This window comes from Falco cherrug, chromosome 3 (assembly GCF_023634085.1).
Source record: "Falco cherrug isolate bFalChe1 chromosome 3, bFalChe1.pri, whole genome shotgun sequence".
Lineage (NCBI taxonomy): Eukaryota > Metazoa > Chordata > Aves > Falconiformes > Falconidae > Falco > Falco cherrug.
Genome location: NC_073699.1, coordinates 23859532 through 23880365, shown reverse-complemented (window position 1 = coordinate 23880365; position 20834 = coordinate 23859532). Strand labels below are relative to the sequence as shown.

Sequence of the window (20834 nt, the reverse complement as noted above, 5' to 3'; positions counted from 1 at the left end):
TAATCTGCTATTTTTAATGAAGTATCTATAGAGTTATAACACTAATATTTCAAATTTCTGATTACAATAGAAGCTAGTTTGCAAAGAGACCATATGCTTTTTTTATGGTAATCAAAAAGGGAAACAAATTCTTCTTCATTGCATTTTATCTCTTCATTGCACTTCCTCATTCATCTATCCATTCCTGAAAGACCCAGGAAAATAAGAATATGTGCAACATTAAGTAAAAGCAACCCAGTTACTGTCTTTGCTTACTGTAAGAATTACACCCTAATTAGTTGTGAAGCCAGGACTGTTAAGTGACATCAGTATATAGGGTAATAGGGAAATGTTGTGGGATTCAGTAATGGTACTATTTCAAAATATTATCAACCTCTGCATGTTTAAAAACTTACTAATTTAACTGGTAATTTCATATAAGAATCACATTATGTAAAAATTACTATTTGCAATGGTATATTTTTATACTATAGGAAGGTTGAAGACTAACACAAATTCTAAGGAATTAATAAAGCATACACATTATTTTTTCTCTGTAAGATATGTTTTGTACATCAAAAATAGTTTTCACTACCATAATTTTACAATAACATTGTATTGTAAAAATGAAAAAAAAATCCTCAACGTCTAGCATTCAGAAAGTAGACATTAAACTGATAATCTGGTTGTAATTCCTATTCTTCAAAATGTATTGCACACATGAAATTTTATATAAAACTATATTAGAAGGAAAAACTGTTTGAACTAAAATCATTGGCACGTACATTTTATTCATAGAAGTAAAACTCAGGACCGTGATAATAAAACCTTTCTGCTATAAAGTGTAATTCAATCCTAAATTGGAGAAAATGTCCTTAATGCTTTTGCAGTCCTTATTTTCTCTGCTGAGAACAGTAATGAGAGGAAAATATTTATTTATTTTTATTATTATTTTTTTTACTGCAGATAATCTGTTAACGGGAACCAGAAAAAATTGATTTCAGATCCACAGACTGAGCAGTTGTAATCATTACTTTTGGTCACTGTTAACTTCGTGATTTTTTTTTAATTATTTTATATTTTGTTATTAAGTAATGTACAAAATTTAGCAACAAAATATTTTCCATGATATTCAATAGTGGCTTGCATCACTTTGCATGGAAAGGAATGTTGCTGCTTTGAAAAACTGATTTATTTCAGGGCTTTCCTCTGCAGGTTCACAGAAAAGGATGTAATGTTTCTTCATTTATGACAATAAAAGTTTTGTATATACTGATGATATACTTACTGATCCCATACATATTTGCCATGTACAAAATGATACAAGCAAGTATTTTGCAACCTATTTCTATATAACAGATGATTTTTATATTTCAAATTCTTATTTTCTTTTTGAAAACTACAAACTAAAAAACCACCAAAAATTTTATTTTGCAAAGGTGCTGACGGGCTTAGAACCACTTTTTACATTTCAGAGACCTACACTGTGATCCACTCTACTGACAAAGTACAAATGCAAAAGAACAGCAGTACTTGGCTTACACAGATGAGTGCTTATAATCTATTTTGAACAGTTAGTTAGTAGTTTTCAGTTTCCAGCTACTGAACCTTCAGCTTCAATACTCAACCTAACTATGTGAATTCTCAGGCCATGCAAAGTGAAATGAGTTCATTTAAATGCAGGTATCTTAACAGCTCAAACCAGATCACAGGTCTTCATCCTATTGTGTTCCCACTTCAACCAATAAAATAATGCTTGAAAAAAAAATACAGTTTGAATGTCTACAATGTCTTTCAAAAAACTGAAACATAACAGGGTTTGATGTCTTCCCAGTTGACTAGTTCAGAACTTGTGTCTATAGAATGTCATGAGAGTTTTTCAGATAAAATCATAAATGTATTCATAAACCACACTCTGGTTTTTATTGACTCATTTGTGGTGCACCATACTACTATCTCTGTACAATGTCTTAGATTTTTAACTTCATTGCATTAGAAAGAGATTTTAACATAGACATTAACTGAAAACGTGCTTTCAGTATCTTCTAATTTTTAGATAAAAAGAACTGTATATAAAGAAAAATAAACTATTTTATGTTGTCTCACCCTCTCCAACAGCTCCTAAGGCTCTAAATAAAAAAAACCAGCCAATGAAATTTTGGATAATGCACTCTGGGACTACACAAGTCTTAATGTAATAGGTCTTTTTATTTAATGAAGTTATTACTGTAATTTTATGGAAATGTTTTAGTATTTATGATGTTAGAATTACACACTTTTAAATATTTCTAGGGATTACATTTTGGAATGAAAATTAGTGTGTCATTTTTTACTTATTTTAAATATATATTGAATGTTACAGAAATCATGTATGAGGCAATTTGACAACCTCAACTAATTTCAAAGAATATTAGCACTACATATACAGCCTAAAAATCACCTAGCTAGCAAAACTTTAGTAAGAGAAAATGAGGACTAAATTAAGATTCATAGTGGCATAAAACATATAAACTTTACGTAAGTGTTTTACAGACCATTCTGTGGTGTTCTTTGCTGATGTACATCAGTTGATGCAGCGTATGTTCAATGCAATATATTTTCATATTTAAGGTGTCCATTAGAATACATAAACTGCATGTCATTATTACAGTGAGAATTTAAGGATTCAACAAACAAGTCAAAATATGCTAAAAAAGGATTATTGATAAAACCACTATTCCATTTTGCAATATGAATACTTATTTCCTTTTGATAAATAATCATTTACTTAGACTCAAAAAATTCTTCAACAAATAAAGTTCCTTTTGTTTTGTTTATTTTTGTATTAAAAAATGCATTTGTATTTCCTAGCAGTTCAAAAGATGAGCCAGACTGGACAGTGTGAAAAACGTATTAATAAAGGATGAAAAGAGATATTGGAAATGAAACAGAATCAAACCTTAGAAAAAGCTGTTGTTGAAATGAAAAAGTAATCATTTCGGCAACAGGGGTGCACTTCCCCTCAGAACTGTGTCTCCTAGAATACATGAAATAAAATTGGAAGATACACCACATATTGAACAAAAAATGTTTATGGCTAACTCACTTGAAAACTGCTTAATATAAATATTTAACTCTGATGTGCTTTTCAAAGACTGACTTTAATTTAGCCGGCTTCTCATTATGACCTCTGTCAGTATAGGCTCCAGTGAAATAAAATAGATGTATGAAACACTAACATTAAACTGTGGCCATTACTTTCCATTTACTGACTATATCTAAAAGCATTATCACAACTTTTCGAGCAGGAAATGTTGTCTGAGAGTCAGAGATGACCAGGACAGCTAAAGAAGAGTGAATTCTGTTCTGATCAATGCACTTCTGGAGAATTTTCAGTAGAAATACAGCAGTATCATGAGTTCTGGAATCCTGACAAAAATTCTTCTCCCTCCATGGCAGAAAACTGTGAGACAAAGACCCAAAAGATACACAAGATACAGTTTCTGCTGTCTTCCTTTCTAACAATGATGAGAAAGTATTGTCCATTAGCTTAACCTCCTGTTTCAAATTCATGATTCAAACCAATGCAGAATTTTCCATAGTCTTTTCTTGAAAAAAAAAAAAAAAAAAAAAAAAAAAAAAAAAGCTACAGATTAGAGGGGGAAAAAAAAAGTCACAAAACTTTGCTCTAATCCTCAGGCAATATAGACTATGTCTTTCTTAGTGAGTGGTGGGGAGTAATGGTCATGGATGGTATGGACTGAAACAGCTGGTGCCTAGAACTCAAAATACACACTAAGTGCTCATGGTATATTCATATTCTTATTCTTCTTATTATTATTATTACTGTTGTTATTATCATCATCATCATCATCTTTTTTCTGTCCTGTTAGACTATCTTCACCTGAACCTACAAATTTAACTTTTTTCTGATTCTATTCCCCATCCCACTGCAGGCATGGAGTGAATGAGCAGCTGTGTGATAGTTAGCTGCCGGCCAGGGTTAAACGACAACAGTCCATATGATGTTTAAATCACATATTTCTGCCACCTGTACATGAAAAGTTAATTAATCATTAATCTTGTAAACCAGCATATTTCACTGTGCTACTGGTTAATTAGGCATCTACTGAGGAACATCAATATTATTTCCTGAATCACAAATTTTCAGCATATATGGCTTTATACACTCACTGAAAATCTAATACATTTGTACAGATTTACACATGCACCCTTGTAAAAATCTATACACACATACATAGACACTGTTTTTGTCATGGACCAATACTTTAAATGATATACTGTGAATTCTTTCCTTACTGGTGAAAGTTGTATACTGGCAGTATATTATACATTTCATTTATTTGGACACATAGGAATACACAGATGCATTTTCACTTTCACTGGATTCAGTCTCATTTTACTTTGTTTTCATAATTTCCTGTACTTTTTTCCCCTCTGAAGCTGTAAACAGCTGAGAGTGTCTGCATTTCAAGGAAATGGCAGGATAATTCTAACCTATAATTAATGTTTAGTTATAGACAAGCGATCAGGCAGCAATTTTGCAAAGCTGTGTTCTCCCACCGGCTAATCAGACAACCAGAGCATGGGATTTGCATACTGTGAGACTGACAAGAAATAACATCATACAATTATGTAGATCAGACACCAGAATCAGTACGAGAAGAGGGAACTGCACAGCTGGGAAAAAAGGAAAAAAAAACCAACAAAAACAAACACAAAAATCCTGCATCAAAATATTAGTGATTGCCAGAATTCCTGTCAGTCAGCTAAGGCAATCTCATTCAGACAGACAGTATGTTTATAATTATAGCCTTTTCTGCTGGTGAGGTACTCTGCATTAATAAAAACATTTGAAATAATTCTGCTGTGTTCTCACCAACCTGTGAGCATTGGTCAGTTAAGAAGCACAGCTGTTATTTTAAGTTCATTCATTCTCTCAGTACCGCCGAGTGTGACTTATTTGTGTGTCCTACATGTGTATATATATAGAATACATGCTATACAGTACATATTGCAATGGGCATAACTGGCAGATTTTGGCAGGGGGTTGTGGGGTGTGGTGCTGCAGGGGGGGGTGCATCTGTAAGAAGAGACCAGGGGCTGTGCCAGACACTGTGCCAGCTCCAACTGCTCCACTGCAGGACACAGCTGCACCGACTGCAGGACTTTGTGGTGCCTCTGAACCAATCAGATGTGCTTGAGAGAACATATTTAAGAAAAAGCAGTCAGCACCAAGAAAAGGAACAGCAAGGCCAGAGCAGGAGGAGAGAGACGACCTCACTGAAGGAAGATGGAGAGAACATGACTGAGCAGAGGCTGCAGCTGAAGCAGCTGGCTGAGCAGGGGCTGGAGCCTGTGTACACCCCAGCAGGCGCTGAGGTGGGACCCTAAAGGGGACCATAGGGAACAGCCCACTGACCCAACCTGCTGCACTGCCCTTACCTCACCAAAGGGAGAGAGTGTGGTGCTTGGTGAAAACAGGAAAGTGTGTGTGTGTGCAGAAGTGTCTGGTGGGAAGCAGGGGAGTTTTTCCTAAGGCTTTCATTTTTATTATGTTTCTTCTATACCAGAATCAGCAGTTAATTGTTAATTGGCAAATAAGTTAAATTGAAATCCCCAAAATCAGTATCCTGGCTTTGCCTGTAACAGTTACATAAATATGTTGTATCTTGGGTCTAGGATCATCAAATGAGAATATCTGCATTCTGTCCTTGCTGCTGTATGTTCAGAAAAACTATTCAGAGAGCAAAACCAAATTAAAGGTAAAAGCACACACACACACCCCCGCCAACCCCTCCCCCCCCCCCCCTTCAAGCTTACAGAACAGGTTTCAGCCCTGTTCTTGCTCATTTGGAATTAAATAGGATTTTACTCATGACTTTGAGGTAATGGCATGTAGCTCATTATATGCAATAGGACTGATTATTCCTCTTTCATATACTTTAGTTACAACTGACGTCTGGAACCAGCAGCACTCTTCAGTAACTGAACATTTCTGAATTACCTGTATATTCAAGATGAAATCCAGCAGCTGAAACACTGATATCAGACTGAAAATTTAGGTACAGATTATTTGATGTGCTGTTGAGAAGTGGAGGTATGGTTGTCCCTGAAAAGAGAAATAAAAATATTATTGAAATGCACCGAAACTGAACTAAATACATACATCAATGTGCTTGTATATAAAAAGGGAGAAAGGGAAAGGGAGGAATGGGGGGAGAGAATGAGAGGGGGAGAGAGAAGTCACATAACCAATTCCACCATATTTTGTCATCATGGATGCTATTGAATATCTGTCCCTATAAAAGTTTTATTACATTTTCAGTACACCACAATATCAGAGATGTGAACTGCAGGTACTCAGGGAAGCAAGGTCTGATATAAATTTGTATTACATGCCTTTATCTACAAAAATAAGAATTATTCACTAGGGTTTTCATAAAAGCAAGAGCAAATTGTGTAACTGGAATAATTTTAAATATAACAGTTAAATATATGAAGCATCCCTGAACATATTCTGTAGGGCTATTCTTAGAAATGTGATTGACTCTTTATTTGTTTTTCAGCACAAGACAAGACAACAATCTTATTGCCTGTGATCATATTCCATACACATGAATTAAGTAGAATAAAGGAAAATAACAAAACAAAAAAAAAAAAAAAGGCAAATAGAACTGCATTGTTTATCTAAAATAAGGATAAAGAATACATCCTTTAGTCATGTACAGTTTCAAGAGGCATCTCTTTTAGAGGTGTGTATTTCTGGACCCTGCTATAAGAGTGGGCAAACAATGAGATTAATATATATCTAGTTTGGGAGCCCCTGAATGTTATTTCATTTCTAGCATTTTCAAATATTCAGCTTTATGAAGTCTATTAAGAGAAAACTGATTAAAACTGATAAAGAATACTACCTGTTGTTAATTATAGGAGAAACAAGCACACACACACACTCTCACACACAAACTAGAAAGAGTTCTGTGTTTACAATAAAGAGTTGACTCTGTGCAACACTTAATGTAAAATTTTCTCAGTCACCTGAATAACTTCCAAGCCTTGGAGCATTGTTGTCAGCACCATCATAAAAGTCTAAGGAATCCCAGTTGTGTTCTGTGGCAAAACTCACCACTTGCACCTATGAAGAAAAATGTGAGGGAAAGAACATAAACTTCTTCCTGTCTGTATTCAAGCACAAAGACCACTGTAAATTGTAGCCTTTGTTGCTTTCAATCATGGAGAGTTGTGCCTTTCTCTCATTGTCATAGAGAACAGAAAATCATCATTATGAGAATAAAATTGCATTGCAAATTATTTTTTTTTAATTTAATTGTCAATTCAGACTACTAAATCTTGTGACCCTTAGTGACAACTACATATCACCTCTGACAAGAGTCACAGAACTGTGAAAATCACCTGAGTATAGAATATGATTCCCTTATTTGGAGGGCATAGAGAGGAAGACAAAAACATGGTATCGTCAATTACTGCAGTTTCTTTGTGATTCTCTGGTTTATCCAGGGCTAAACCCACTCCCACAGTGATGTACACTGCTTCATCTCTCTTGCCATGTTCAGTTCTGCCTCCATGCAAGAGCAACCTCCTGTTTGGTTACCTTCATCATTGACTCATCTCTTGAAGAGGAGCAGTCACTAGCATGCTACAAGCAAAAAGCTTCATTCATTCCAGAGGTGACAACATCCTTCCACTCACAGAGATGCAAAGTGGTAAGCAGATAAACTGCAACAGGGAGGATATATCTGTTCTCACCTAGTGAAAATACACCCGCTGTAGTAGAGAAATACCAGGTTCCTGTTCCCACTTTGGAGGGGAGAGGGTCTGGCCATTTTTTGTTTGATGAAAAGCATTGCAAGAGTGGCAAAAGCACAGATGAAACCCCAATCACCCTCAAAAAGGGGTACCTTAGCCACTAGGTTAGGGAATTATGCTTCTTTTACTGTTCTTCTGTCTCAGTTATTCTTCCTTTTATTTCTCCCAAAATGGAATAGCTTCAACAGAAGAAATAAGCATCGGTTCTAGTACAACTAGGTAATGAAGTTACTCTTCTAGGTGAAATATGTCACTTGCCCCTTCTTCTAGGTAAAAGGAATATTCAGTTTGGTCACTTATTTCTTGGATGGGGCATTACTGTACTTTTTTGTAGGAACTGGTTAGATGTTACAGCTGAAGGATGATATTTCTTCTAAAAAAATGAAGCCACAGAGAGGCTTTGACTGTTACTGTGTTTTAGATACTTGGAGGAGGTCCCCTGGATCTGCTCTCTCACAAAACTTTAAGGCTTGGCTGTTCATTTGTTGGTTTTTATGGGATTTAGGTGAAACTTTATGGGTGTTGTCTCTGTCAGGAATATTTCTTAAGATATATAGAATTGGAAATGTAGGCACCTAGGAAATCTTCAGAACAAATATCAAATTATCTAATTTTTTTAACGCGTTTTCAGGGCCAGATTGATGCTGACTACAGTTTTTGTATTCATCATAAACCACTTAATTTAAAACATCTATTTTAGTACAAATGTTGCCCTAACCACCCCATGTAGTTAATAAACAGACAGACATACTTTCAGAGCTAGACGCTATATTAGATGTTTTGAATTATCTACTCCAGGTGCCTTTCTGCCCTAACTTCATAAGGAACTATGGCAGATTAATTTCCTGATATAAGGTATTCAAGTTACATGCCTAAAGGCAGACTTTTGGTGCACACTTCATATTTACCTAAATCTACCTTTAAATGTCTGCTTTTTGATGTGATACGAAACAGCTCAGCATTTGCATCTGATCACAGTGTTTCAACAAATTCAAAAACATAATCATACACATTGATAGTTATTATGCCTGAATAGTCTAAATTTCCACCTACATGTTTCACAGAGGAATATGCATTGGTGACACATTATTTTCATCTCCTTTAAGCTGGGGAAGTGTCTTTGTTACTTTGAGGGTATATATATATTGGTTAGAAAAAATGTCCAGATATTTTATGCATTTAAATAAGCACAAAAACATTAGCTGTCATGGATATCTTCAATATCTGCATTTGCTTGCATTCCCAGGTTGGACGAAATCAGTCACCCAAGCTTTCAAATGTTGCCTTAAGTAGCTGATTTTCACAGTAATAATTACATTTTTATAAACACATATTCAGGTTTTTTCTTTGAAAAAAAAACCCAACCCAAAACAGATCTGATGCTATTTTTTATATCATTAATGGATTTAAAGCTAAATAAGTTATGAAAAATAATGCAGTAAAAATGGTATAATGATTTCTGATGTATACTCCATCTTACTGACCCCGTGTCAGCTGTGTTCACTTTACTATATCAAGGACTTTATCTTGCTCAGACCTAGCCCTGAATATCAGACAGGATTCAAAGGATCAAGCATGAACATCACACTTTGTGACTGTCCTGCTTCAGTGGCAATATTAAATGTTCTACAAATCTGATTACAATCACACAGGTATGTCCATGAAACTGTTCTGTTGTCATTACTTTTATACAAGTATAAATGAATAACTTATTCAGCAACTGATAATAGAAAGGGATTGTATTCACTAGCTCATCAAAAAAGTTCAGAAGAACTAGAAAAAAGCAAACAGTAAATATAACTTTTTATTATGACTCTAGAGCAAAAGAATATCATACAGATTAGACACCTAACTTCAAATCAAAGTTAGTAATTTAATCACCTAATGCAGTCTGTGATAAGAGATAAACAACCCAAAAAGCAACAGTGACTGCCTCTTAGGATACCAATTAATGTTTAATTTAAATGCTCTGAACTATCCTCCTAGTGTTTAACTTACGTTACTGATTGTATAAGAAATACACAGAACAAAGTATCCTAACTTAGTCAACTGTTTAAATCAAGAAGTGTTCCTCAAAATCAATCTCAAAACTGCCTTAGGTAAATAAATACTATTGTTAATAGGCATTGGTTGTTTTGAAAATTGAACTCACAGATGTCATCATGTATGGACTTGGGTTGTATTTGTGATGATTTCTGTGTTCTTCCATAAAGTTTTTACATTTTTCTCTAAGTATTTTTAGTTATTTAAAATAAAAAGATAGATTTTTCTGAATGCCTATTAAGCCACAAAGTATGAGCTCATACTATTTTTTGAACTTTTCTTGACTCAGTAGACTTTATTATCCTAAAAGCTCTGTGATGTAATTTATTAAAAAGCTTTAATAAACTGTCCACAATGGTTTTCCTGGTTTTCATTATTAAATCTATACCTACAGAAACTGAGCTCTTTATTCATTTTCTACAGTAGTTCTATTTTGAACTAAAAGTAGACAGAGAAAACTTGCTACCATGACTTCTTTATATGCATTTTGCTGAAATTTGAACAGATGATGTTTAAAGGTCCTAATTTATTAAACTCAACTGCCTTTCCAATAATCAGATTTCTGTCAGTCTCTTTAGTGAACTCTGAAGAGTGAGATATACATGACTTAGCTTAATGGATACTTTTCTGCTATGTGTTCTATGAAGTTCTTAATCTAAATTTTAATAAATGACAATCCTGACAATATTTTAAAGGGCCAATTCCCATCTCATATTGAAACATACCAAAGCATCTTTACATCACAATGAACTTCCATAACGATAGAGTAAGTAACTTACAAAGTTATACATATATAAACATATAAACTTACAAAGTAAGTATATATGTTTCTAGGAAAACATATATAATTTGTTTATGGAACAACCCACTTAATTTCACTTTGCTAGAGATGATTTATCCATTTTGGGAAAGAAAAAAAAATCACAGAAAAGTCTCACTATTTCATCTGGCTTATAAGGAGTCACTGACCTGCTGAAATAACACATTTTAAATTATTGGTGATTTTCTTCTAATTAAAAAGTTAGAAGTGTATCTTAAGATATTTGTAAATCTTTTAACTTTTAACAACTGTGTGAATAAAAAGATGTGCAATAAATTCCATCGTCAGAATCAGTAGTGATATAGAAAAATGTATGAATAAATGATCTTTTCATGCTCTTGGAAAAACATCTCAGGAAAAACAGTTTAAAACATGATGAGAATAGGCAAATAGTAAGTATTCTCACTTGAATCCCAGCTCCCTCTGGTACTGTGATCTTCCACACGCAATTCAGATTGTTGTCATAAGGCTCAGGGTAACCAGGAGACAAAATGGTCCCTTTGCGCTTGGTTAAAATTCCACCACAGGGCACTGAAAGGAAATGCATAAGGCAAAAAAAACAACTTATGATGCTTTAGAAGTGAGAAAAGTTATTATAAAAGTTTATACAAGGTTCAGTATACCATGGATGAAGAAATTTAAATTTATGCTATCTTAAATAATATATATTTGCTTCAGGAAAATAAAATTTGTATCTCTAAACCCTTCTTTTAAATGACCAAAGAAGAATAAAGGAAAATTAGAATTATCTCAGTTTTCTACCTGGCAGAATCATGCTCATATTCCCTTTACTTTTTTGACCTTTAACAAAGTGAAATCCACTCTATTGTCTCTTAATAATCTTACAAAAATAAAGCATTATTTTTAGGTGTTAAGAATGAATTTTGAACAGTTATGTATTGTATTAGTATAAAAGACAGAAACATGTCTTAAAAAAGATACATTCTTTCTTAATATTGCTACTTTGTTGTGTTAATAATTAATAGCACCAATGTCAACTCTGACTGTTTTCTGCTTGTGTGAGTTATCACATAACAGACTATAGATCTATCACATTAGTAAAGAAATTGCTAAATGCCTGCAAGACTGCACTGATCATATCCATGCCCATGGATTAATGTGTTATGCATGACATAGGACAGAGGCATTCAGTACCATCAAGTTTCTCTTCTGAATGTTCAACTTGAATTTATCTCGTCTAGATCATTAGATGCTCTAATCGGGACAAAGAATATTACAGCTTAATCTAGATACAGATATTCTGTTGGTATTTAAGAAGTCGAAGGAAAAGATGGATGAGATGGTTTATCAAAACCATTAAAAGCTAATGTATCACTTATGTGCAACACTGCTAAGTTCTGAATGGATTTCATTAGGTACAAATATGAGGATTTAGAAAAAAGGTAGAACTTATCTTAATAATGAATACTGTAGCCACATTTTGTGTGGCATATAACTGATAGAATCTGTTGGGAACTACATCGATAAACTAAAGGTCAGTGTCACTTGAAGTTTTTAAATAATTACTGATAAGAGGATGAACAGACATAATGATTGATGTCTACCATCTGTAAGTAAATATTCAAGCATTCACTAAAGTTAAGGTAATTTAATATTTATTAATTTTATTATTATTAATGTCTACCACTTCAATTATTAAATTGATTTAGATTAATGTAATTTTCACCTTGTATATATTTTACCACATTTACTGGCACAGTGTTTTTCACACATAGGGTGGCCTGTAACCCTTTGTCAGTTCAACTCGCCTAGAGACAGATAGCTTTCTCTTCCACAGACTAAATCATGTATTAACGTATCAGTAATAAATTGTGATCAACGGTCAAAATAATTATTTAAATATTCTGTTAAATTGTTATATCTGAAAAACAAGGAAATACATTTCAAGGGGGTAAAAAGTACAGTTCTACTGATTAAACTGCAATCATTGAGAATAAATGAAATATAGCTATATACTTTGGCTTCTTATTGGTACATAATTCCTATGCCTTAAATAAACATTATTTGTGTATAATAGCCAGTTAATAATATTTTATTAAAATTACCTCAGTGGTACTTAGTCTTGGTCTCTATCAGGATTCTAGTATTTTGGAGAAAATCCTTTATTTTACTGAAAAACACTCAGACTCTACCATGCATTATCAGCTGATTAGCATGGAAGAATAAAAATTAGCCAGTGAAAAAATATTCTCTATTTTCCTTTCCTCCATTCATCTAAAACTCTGTTTATGTACTTCTTAATGCTGCAGTCAATATCATAATGTGTTTTCCGCAATGGGTTATGATACTTTTTATAAAAAATCTGTTTTCTGTCAAGAAAAGTACAGTAACTTTAACTCATATTGACTGTTTTGGTTGAAAATGAAGCTCTTCAGATGTCTTCATACTCAAAATGAATAGTTTTCAATCAATTCAATTTGAAAAAAATATGTATAATATGGTCAGTACTGCAACAGATGTTACAGATGGAAAAGTTTAATGAAGTTGCAAAAACATCTGTCCAAATGATGACCAATCTAAATTCATTTATAAACAACTATTTTTTTCTATATAAAAACCAAGCCAAACTCTAATTAATTAAACTTAATATGTAAATGTGCCATATTTGCCCTTGACATAAGCCTATGGTAAAATGTACCATTAGAATTTTCTGTCTTTATTGCAGGGCTTTTTAGCACATTTACCAGATTTTTAATTGGTGCAAACCAGCATTATCAATGTCATTGGATGCACAATGATATCAAAATTAAATTTTGGTAATGTAATCTTGTATGATTAGAAGTGGAGAAAATGTATTTTCTGATCAGAAAAATTACTGCTTTTTTCTGTAATGAAATATTAGCATTAACTCTTTCTGATTTTTAATATAGTAGTGTTCTTTCTAATAGCTTGCAATATTTTGTTAGAGATCTGCAAAGCAAAAGCATCTTAGTCTTGTAAGCGGTCAGGGCACAAACTGGTATTTCTGAGTCTTGATTAAAGGACAGCCAGGGACTGTCACTGATGTTAAGGTAAAATAAACTGGCATATAATTTATAGCAGCAGAGTATGTTCATGAAATTCATTAAATATCACAGCAAGGTTAGACTAGAAAAAGGAGTAAAATCTTAACCTTGAATGAAGAAGAAAGTGAATAAAAGTAAAGAAGAATAAAATACCATACAGACGACAAAGAAGGAACACATTCAGCTAGAGAATGGTCTACACTTTAGGCAGGAATTAGTCCTTTTAAAAAGCCTTAAGAACTCACCAACACATGTAGGGAGTGAATCATTCCACTGTGCCAATGCATTTGGTACTGTATCACACCTAATTGCTGTTGACCCATGGAGGATATAGCCTGGATTGCACTCAAAAAGAACCAATGACCCAACTGCAAATTCATTTCCAATCCTTTTTCCAAATCTCGGTTCAGGCACAGAGCTACACTGTGTTGCACTTGTTCTTGGAACAGCTGCAAATGTACAAACAATTGTGGATTCTTAATTTTAGATTTGATGGAGGAATACAGATTTTGAACCACAAATATTCAAAATGACTGGAAGAAACATTCAGTTATTTGCTGGTTAAGAACATTTTCATAATACTCAAATGAAGCTTCATAATATGGATTACATACTTCTGATGTCTGAGTTACTATTTAGAATAGCACAGCACTGATACCCTTGCCAAGATTAAAACCAATGCATAACATCCACACTGAAACCTTTCTAAAATAGCACTGGAAAGAAATACTACTATGAAATATTCAGCTAATATATGTTTTAAAAATAACATTACTGTGTCATAGGGATATTTACATTTATTCTTGTGGATTTCTAAATGTGTATTCTGACTGTCAGATCAGGATTTAAATTTAATGAAAGAATGACTTGCAGTTGCAAGTACTGATGTATAATCATTTCTGCATTTGACCCATAAAAAGGCAGATAATGTAAACCAGGAGAAGTATCTAAATAACAGTAAGATCACTGAGTAACCCACAGGTAATAATACCTAAGTTATTCATATTTAAATTGAGAAATAAACCGGTTTGAGCAGCCAGATGCATCTAACATTAGTCAACCAGATTAGCAAACAGAAACAGCTGCTTTCTATAACTGTCATCTTAAATTTGGAACCTCTCATGCTTCTTAAATATTTGATTTAAGCTTAAAATACACATAAAAGAATGATCCTAAACATTTTTCAAAACATGCAGAAATAGTGAAACTTGTTGTATTTTTACCAGGCTGTTACTTTCCTCTACATTGTTGGTCTGTTCCTCTCTGATGATTTAGAATTTGTGACGAAAAGAATAAATGTACACATTTGTCCAGGTTGTCTCACCTTGATAGACAAAATGAAATCCTTTAGCTGTTACTGGTCCAACCGAAGTAAATCGAACCGTGATCTGGTTACCTGAGCTCAATGGAAGGGATTCACCTACTCAAACAAAGCAAATATAAAGCTATCATAACCACTTTTTACTAAAGAAGCATTCAAAATACCTGTCATCATCTTTGTAGCTGGACATAACCAGCCCAAAACCTTGTTCTACTTCAGTAAACTTTGCAAGATATATGCAACTTCAGTATGTTATGTTGACAGTATTATGCTGTTGTAAAAAGGGGAACTAAAACTCATGTGAGTTATTAGGAATATTTGTTGGTTTTCTTTACAAGAACCGCCCCCAACAAACAAATCAACAAACAAACCCAGATTCCATACCTCTTTTAACTGAGTAGATGTGCACATAATCTATAGAATTTACTTTGCTACAAACACACACCGTTTTTCCTTTGAAGCATGTAATACACAGTTCAGATTGCTCACTAAATAAAAGTCACAAATGCACAGAGTGAGAAGCCCCAAACACTCACTATAGTAGCTAAATATCAGGGGGAAAAAATCTAAAAAGAATAGATTCCATTTTACCTCATTTATTCATTAATGCAGAGTTTTGAATGTTTATATTTTTAGTTCAAAATCCTGATTTCATATATATGCCTGAATTGAATATATGAAAATAAGACAATAATGTTTTCCTTTTTTTACTGACTACACTATCTTTCTAGGTTCCTAAAAACAAACAACAGTTTAATGACAGTTCTATTAAAGGATACCTGAATGAGATCCTGAGAGAGAGGATAACAAAGATGACTGAAGAGTTGGACCATCATATACTTCAACTACATCATGGAGTGATGTCTGGAAAAATACAAACTGGCCAAAAACCACTGACCAAACAGGAAGGAGGAAAAGCAAGAGGCACCAATGGCCAAAAAAAAGGGGGACAGAATAAAAGAGGAAAAACAAAACAAAACAAACAACAACAAAAAAAAAAAAAAAAAAAAAAGAGAAGAGAACAAAACATACATTAATATATTGTTTTAAAAATATTTAAATAAAAACCAAGTTTATTTCATAACTTCTCTGATCACTTAATTAGTTACTCTGATGATTAAAGTTATTTTTTATAACATTACAGTGGTACATGGATAAAAATGTAATTCTATATACATAAAAGAGACAATGAAGGTATACAGACCACACATACACTCATTAAAAGATTCTAGTAATGAGGGAACCAAACCATTTGTGGTGGCCACCAGGTGCCCACCAAGATGCTCTATCACTCCTCTCTTCAGCAGAACAGGGTGGGAGAAAATAAGATGAAAAAAAGAACCTTGTGAGTCAAGATAAAGACAGTTTAATGAAGCAATAGCAGAAGTTGTGCACAGGGAAGCAAAGGAAATCAAAAGATGTTATTCTCTACTTCCCATCAGCAGGTGGTGTTTGGCCACTTCCCGGAAAACAGGGCTTCAGTACACGGAACAGTTCCTCCAGAAGACAAACATTGTAAATAACAAATGCCCCACCATCCTCCTCCTTGCTCTTAGCTTTTATATCTGAGCAGAGATCACATGGTATGGAATGTCCCATTGGCTACTTTGGGTCAGCTGTCCTGGCTGTTCCCCCTCCCGAATCTTGCCCACCCCCAGCCTGCTGGTGAGAGGGCAGGGGGAATGCTGGAGGGGCAGCCTTGATGCTGTGCAGCACTGCTCAGCGGTAGCCCCAACGCTGGTGTGTTATCACCCCCTTGCTAGCTACCAATACAAAGTCCAGCGCTGAGAGGGCTGCAGTGGGGCTCAGCCAGACCCAATACACCATTTTTCTCCTGTTGAATACACTTTTGAATTCTCTGCTCTCTGCTACCCAACAAACATCTAAATTCACAGTTAAATGTCCTCCTTTATGATACTAGGCATACTGCTATATATTATGGTTTATTAATTATATTTGTTGATAAGCTTCTGTAAGCTTTACTTACCTTGGAATGTTTCATTTTTCTTAAGAACATTAACATCTTTATCATTGCAAAATAAATAAGCAAGTGATTCAAAGCAACAAACACTTGTCAGAATATATACACTGAATAACAACAACAAAATATAAAAGTCATGCCAACAGAACAACTCAATTCAAGAACATTATTTTTTCATTTAAGTTCAAAAGCCTGTGCAACACATTCACATCACAGCTGTTTACACTTTCAATATAAGTAAACAGTGAAAAGAAAAACAGATTGTTTGGACTAATTCTAGTGCCTAGTATTTACTAATTCTAGTATTGACAAAACATCTACATATTAATTTTATCACCATAACTAGCAATGGAGGGGAAATGGCTTAAGGAGTAAAAATATTAAAACACGGAAGTAGTTCGATATTTGTAGGTACTGGACCACCTATAAAGAGTAACAGAACCAATTCTGGTTCATTATCCAGGTTAGGTATTTTGATACAAATATTCCAACGTGTTGCTACTATATTATATTTATTTGCCATATGTTCTATGATATCTTTATCTGGTATATTCTGTTATAAAGGACTAAGATAGGCATCTACAATTCTTTCAATTTATATACATGTAAAGCTTGAAAAACTGTATACTAAAAATGTGATGTCTTCAAATCGTTGACTTTTTTCTTTATTTTTTACTGATTAAAAAAAAAGGCAGGATCATATCATATTCCCTTTTCAAGAAAAGAAGCCATTTTTAAAAAAGAAAACCTCTTTTTAAAGGGAAAGACTGGATGTTATATTTAAAAAATTTAAACAAAAGTAATTTTAAAACTGTGTGTGAGACACTTCTGAAGACTTTTGTCCATTTTTAGGAGGAGCCATAAGTGAGATACCAAATTATCTCTGTCATTTTTCCTTCAGTCTCAAAAATATTAAACACTGATGTTTTTACTAGCTCTGCTTATTTTTAAAGTAATAGTTGCATTCCAGTCTTCTCTTTGGTGGTGTTAATGATAACTAACAAACTTAATCCAGCTAATAGTTTCTATCACATTTGTACTTTTATCAAATCTTATTTTCATACTCAATTAATTTCATTTTGTTATTGAGACAAGTAAAGTTCCTCATGACTTCCACTGTTATTTCCCATTTTGAATTAAGTTGCAAACTATGCATGGAAAATTCAGGGAAATGTTGAGGCATAACTTAACAAGCACACGTAACTATTATCAAGAGCTGTATCTGGGGAAAACTGTAAAAATAGAATTTATAAGCTATATTGTGTTGTAATGGGTTATTATAAAATATATACACAGCATTTATACCATATAGTGAGCCACATCCAAAGGCTTCTTTCATAAGTATTTCAAGATTGTTATTGCCTCCAGCTTTGTTTTAAGCACCTTCCTGTCTAAAAGTATAACACTGAAGAAAGTGAATAAATATGTGACTTTAAATTGGTCATTTTGGAAAGAGAAAGGTCTACGTATCATTTTTGGCAACTGTTTTTTCACTGTCAGTTGCGTATTTCTCAATAAAATACACGTAAAATCTGAGAAGGTAACCAAAATTTATCATTTACTATCAAATATATTATGAAGAAACTTAAGGTGATTAGTATGGCTGAGACACAAAAGCACTGACAAATAGGAACTACTGGCAGAAAGTAGTTACTATGAAACAGCAGCAAGGTCAGGTAAGGGTTTTTGAGCCCACAGTTTTATGATCAATTTAAGTTTAAGTGAATCAAGCTGCTTCTTCAAGTCAAGCAGGAATATGGTTGATCCAGTAGTGGAGATAGATTATAGATCTTCCTTCTTCTTCCTGTGCCAGGACACTCATTTTTTATTAAATCAGCTGTGAAATGTTGTAATACATCAGTGACTGATACCTGACCAGCTGCAATTATGTCACAAGAAAAGAAATTCTAGTTATTAGAAAAAGAACATTTCATTGCTTCTGTGTTTTCTGGGGTCATTCTTGTCTACCCCATATGGCATGTGTTTATTCTGTTTTTTTCCTAGTGCTTGAAAACAATTTTCATAAAAACAAACCATAAGTAATATAAGTTGAAGAAAATTTCAAAGTATCTGCTTCAAAATTAAAAATAAATAAATAAATAAATTGGTGAATATTCAGTATGATTTGCCTTTGGGAAACTCGTTGAGAGTTATTACCCAGTCCAAATAAAGATGAAAACACTTTAACTGAAGAATTTGGGGGTGATCTAGTTTTTTTTTTAATGATGGACGAATAAGTATTCCCTAACAAATGGCTCACTATCATATGATATACCCTGTCAAATATAATGAAATATTAAAAGTCACCTTACCAAACTTGGCATATAAAGTTGGGCTTCAAATTATTCCTGAATTTCTGTTTGTCTTGGCCTTCACTGCTTTGTAGCAATGCTATTTAAAAATAAAATATCTTTCTTTCTCTCTCTGTTTTGTGACTTAACATTTTCCTAATGCTAGGGCATCCAAAGAAGCTTTCATCTTGGAATTTTCATATTTACAACACTATGTATTTCCTCAATTTTTTTTTAAAAAACAAACAACAAATATATGCTTTTTATACTTTTATATTTGTAGGATTTTTTTTTTCTCTGTCAAAATTCCAGGCAAACTGTAGTATTAATACTGTCATTAATTTAGGAAATTGAGGGAATTCATTAATTCAAAATACATCAGCACAAGCAAGCTCCCTTTTAACCAGGCAAGAGCTAGACAAGAGAATTTCCCATGCCTCCGAATATCTAGATGTTTCTTTGACCTTCATCAATATAACATCCGGATATTTTTAATGTGTTTGCAAAAATCTAACAGCAGATGGAATTGGCACAAAATAGTTGACTGGTTAAAAATTTCATCGAAGGAATTTTTTTCAGTTTTAAAGTGTAAAATAAACATGTACAGAGATTACTTCAGTCCTTTAATTGTCCTGTTTAAAAAATAAGAAAAAATACTGGGATTAATTACACAATATTATATTAATGAACAATATTATCTGTATAACTTCTACTACAAAATCAGAGAATAATTGAGACTAGAAGCCTCCAGAGATCATCTAGACCAGCCCTCTTGCTCAGAGTACAGTCATTTAGAGCAGACTGCGCAGGCCCATGGCCAGTCAGGTTTCAAATGTCTACAGGGATGGAGACTTCACAACTTCTTTGGGCAACCTGTTCCAGTGTCCTGTCTCCCTTATACTAAGGTGTTTCTTTCTTGTTTAAAGGGAATTTCAGTTTCTGTTTGTGCCCATTGGCCCTTGTTCTGTCACTGGGCACCACTGAGAAATCTGGATCTGCCTCTTTTATTTCCTAGGAATTTATACACATTGATGAGTTCCCCCTGCACTTTCTCTTCTCCAAGCTGAACAGTCCCAAGCCTTTCAGTTTCTCCTTGTATGTCTGATGCTCCAGTCCCTTTGTCATCTGCGTCACCTTTTGCTGGACTCACTCCAGTATGCCCGTCTCTCGTACTGGGGAGACCAGCACCAGATACACCACCCCAAATGCAACTCACCAGTGCTGATCTGTCGAGCTGCTGGCAATATTTTGCTGAACACATTCCAGGAGGCTGGTGGCATTCTTTGCCACAAGGGACACTGCTGGCTCGTGTTCAACTTGGCATCCAACAGGACCCTCAGAACCTTTTCTACAAACCTGCTTTTCAGCCAGGTGGCCCCTGTACTAGTACATGGGGTTATTCCTTAGCTGCAGACTGTTTATTTCCTTCTGCTGAACTTCATGAGCTTCTCATCTCCCCTTTTCTCTGAGCCTTTGAGGTCCCTCTGAATGGCAGCACAACCATAGGTGTATCAGACACTCATCCAGTTTTGTATCATCTACA

General features: G+C 34.0%; 1 protein-coding gene across 3 annotated transcripts in view; it reads right to left on the bottom strand.

The window, feature by feature from the left end:
* The window catches only part of CSMD3 (CUB and Sushi multiple domains 3), a 726530-nt gene that overhangs the window by 121623 nt on the left and 584073 nt on the right, over positions 1–20834 (bottom strand). For 2 of the 3 annotated variants that reach the window (XM_055706136.1, XM_055706138.1), the window contains 6 exons: positions 15799–15912; positions 15023–15118; positions 13944–14147; positions 11079–11203; positions 7021–7117; positions 5987–6091 (listed from right to left, as the gene is read on the bottom strand). In XM_055706136.1, the coding sequence (XP_055562111.1) occupies positions 5987–6091; positions 7021–7117; positions 11079–11203; positions 13944–14147; positions 15023–15118; positions 15799–15912 (741 nt within the window). The remainder of the gene's footprint in view (positions 1–5986; positions 6092–7020; positions 7118–11078; positions 11204–13943; positions 14148–15022; positions 15119–15798; positions 15913–20834) is intronic. The other variant, XM_055706139.1, reaches the window with a different exon arrangement.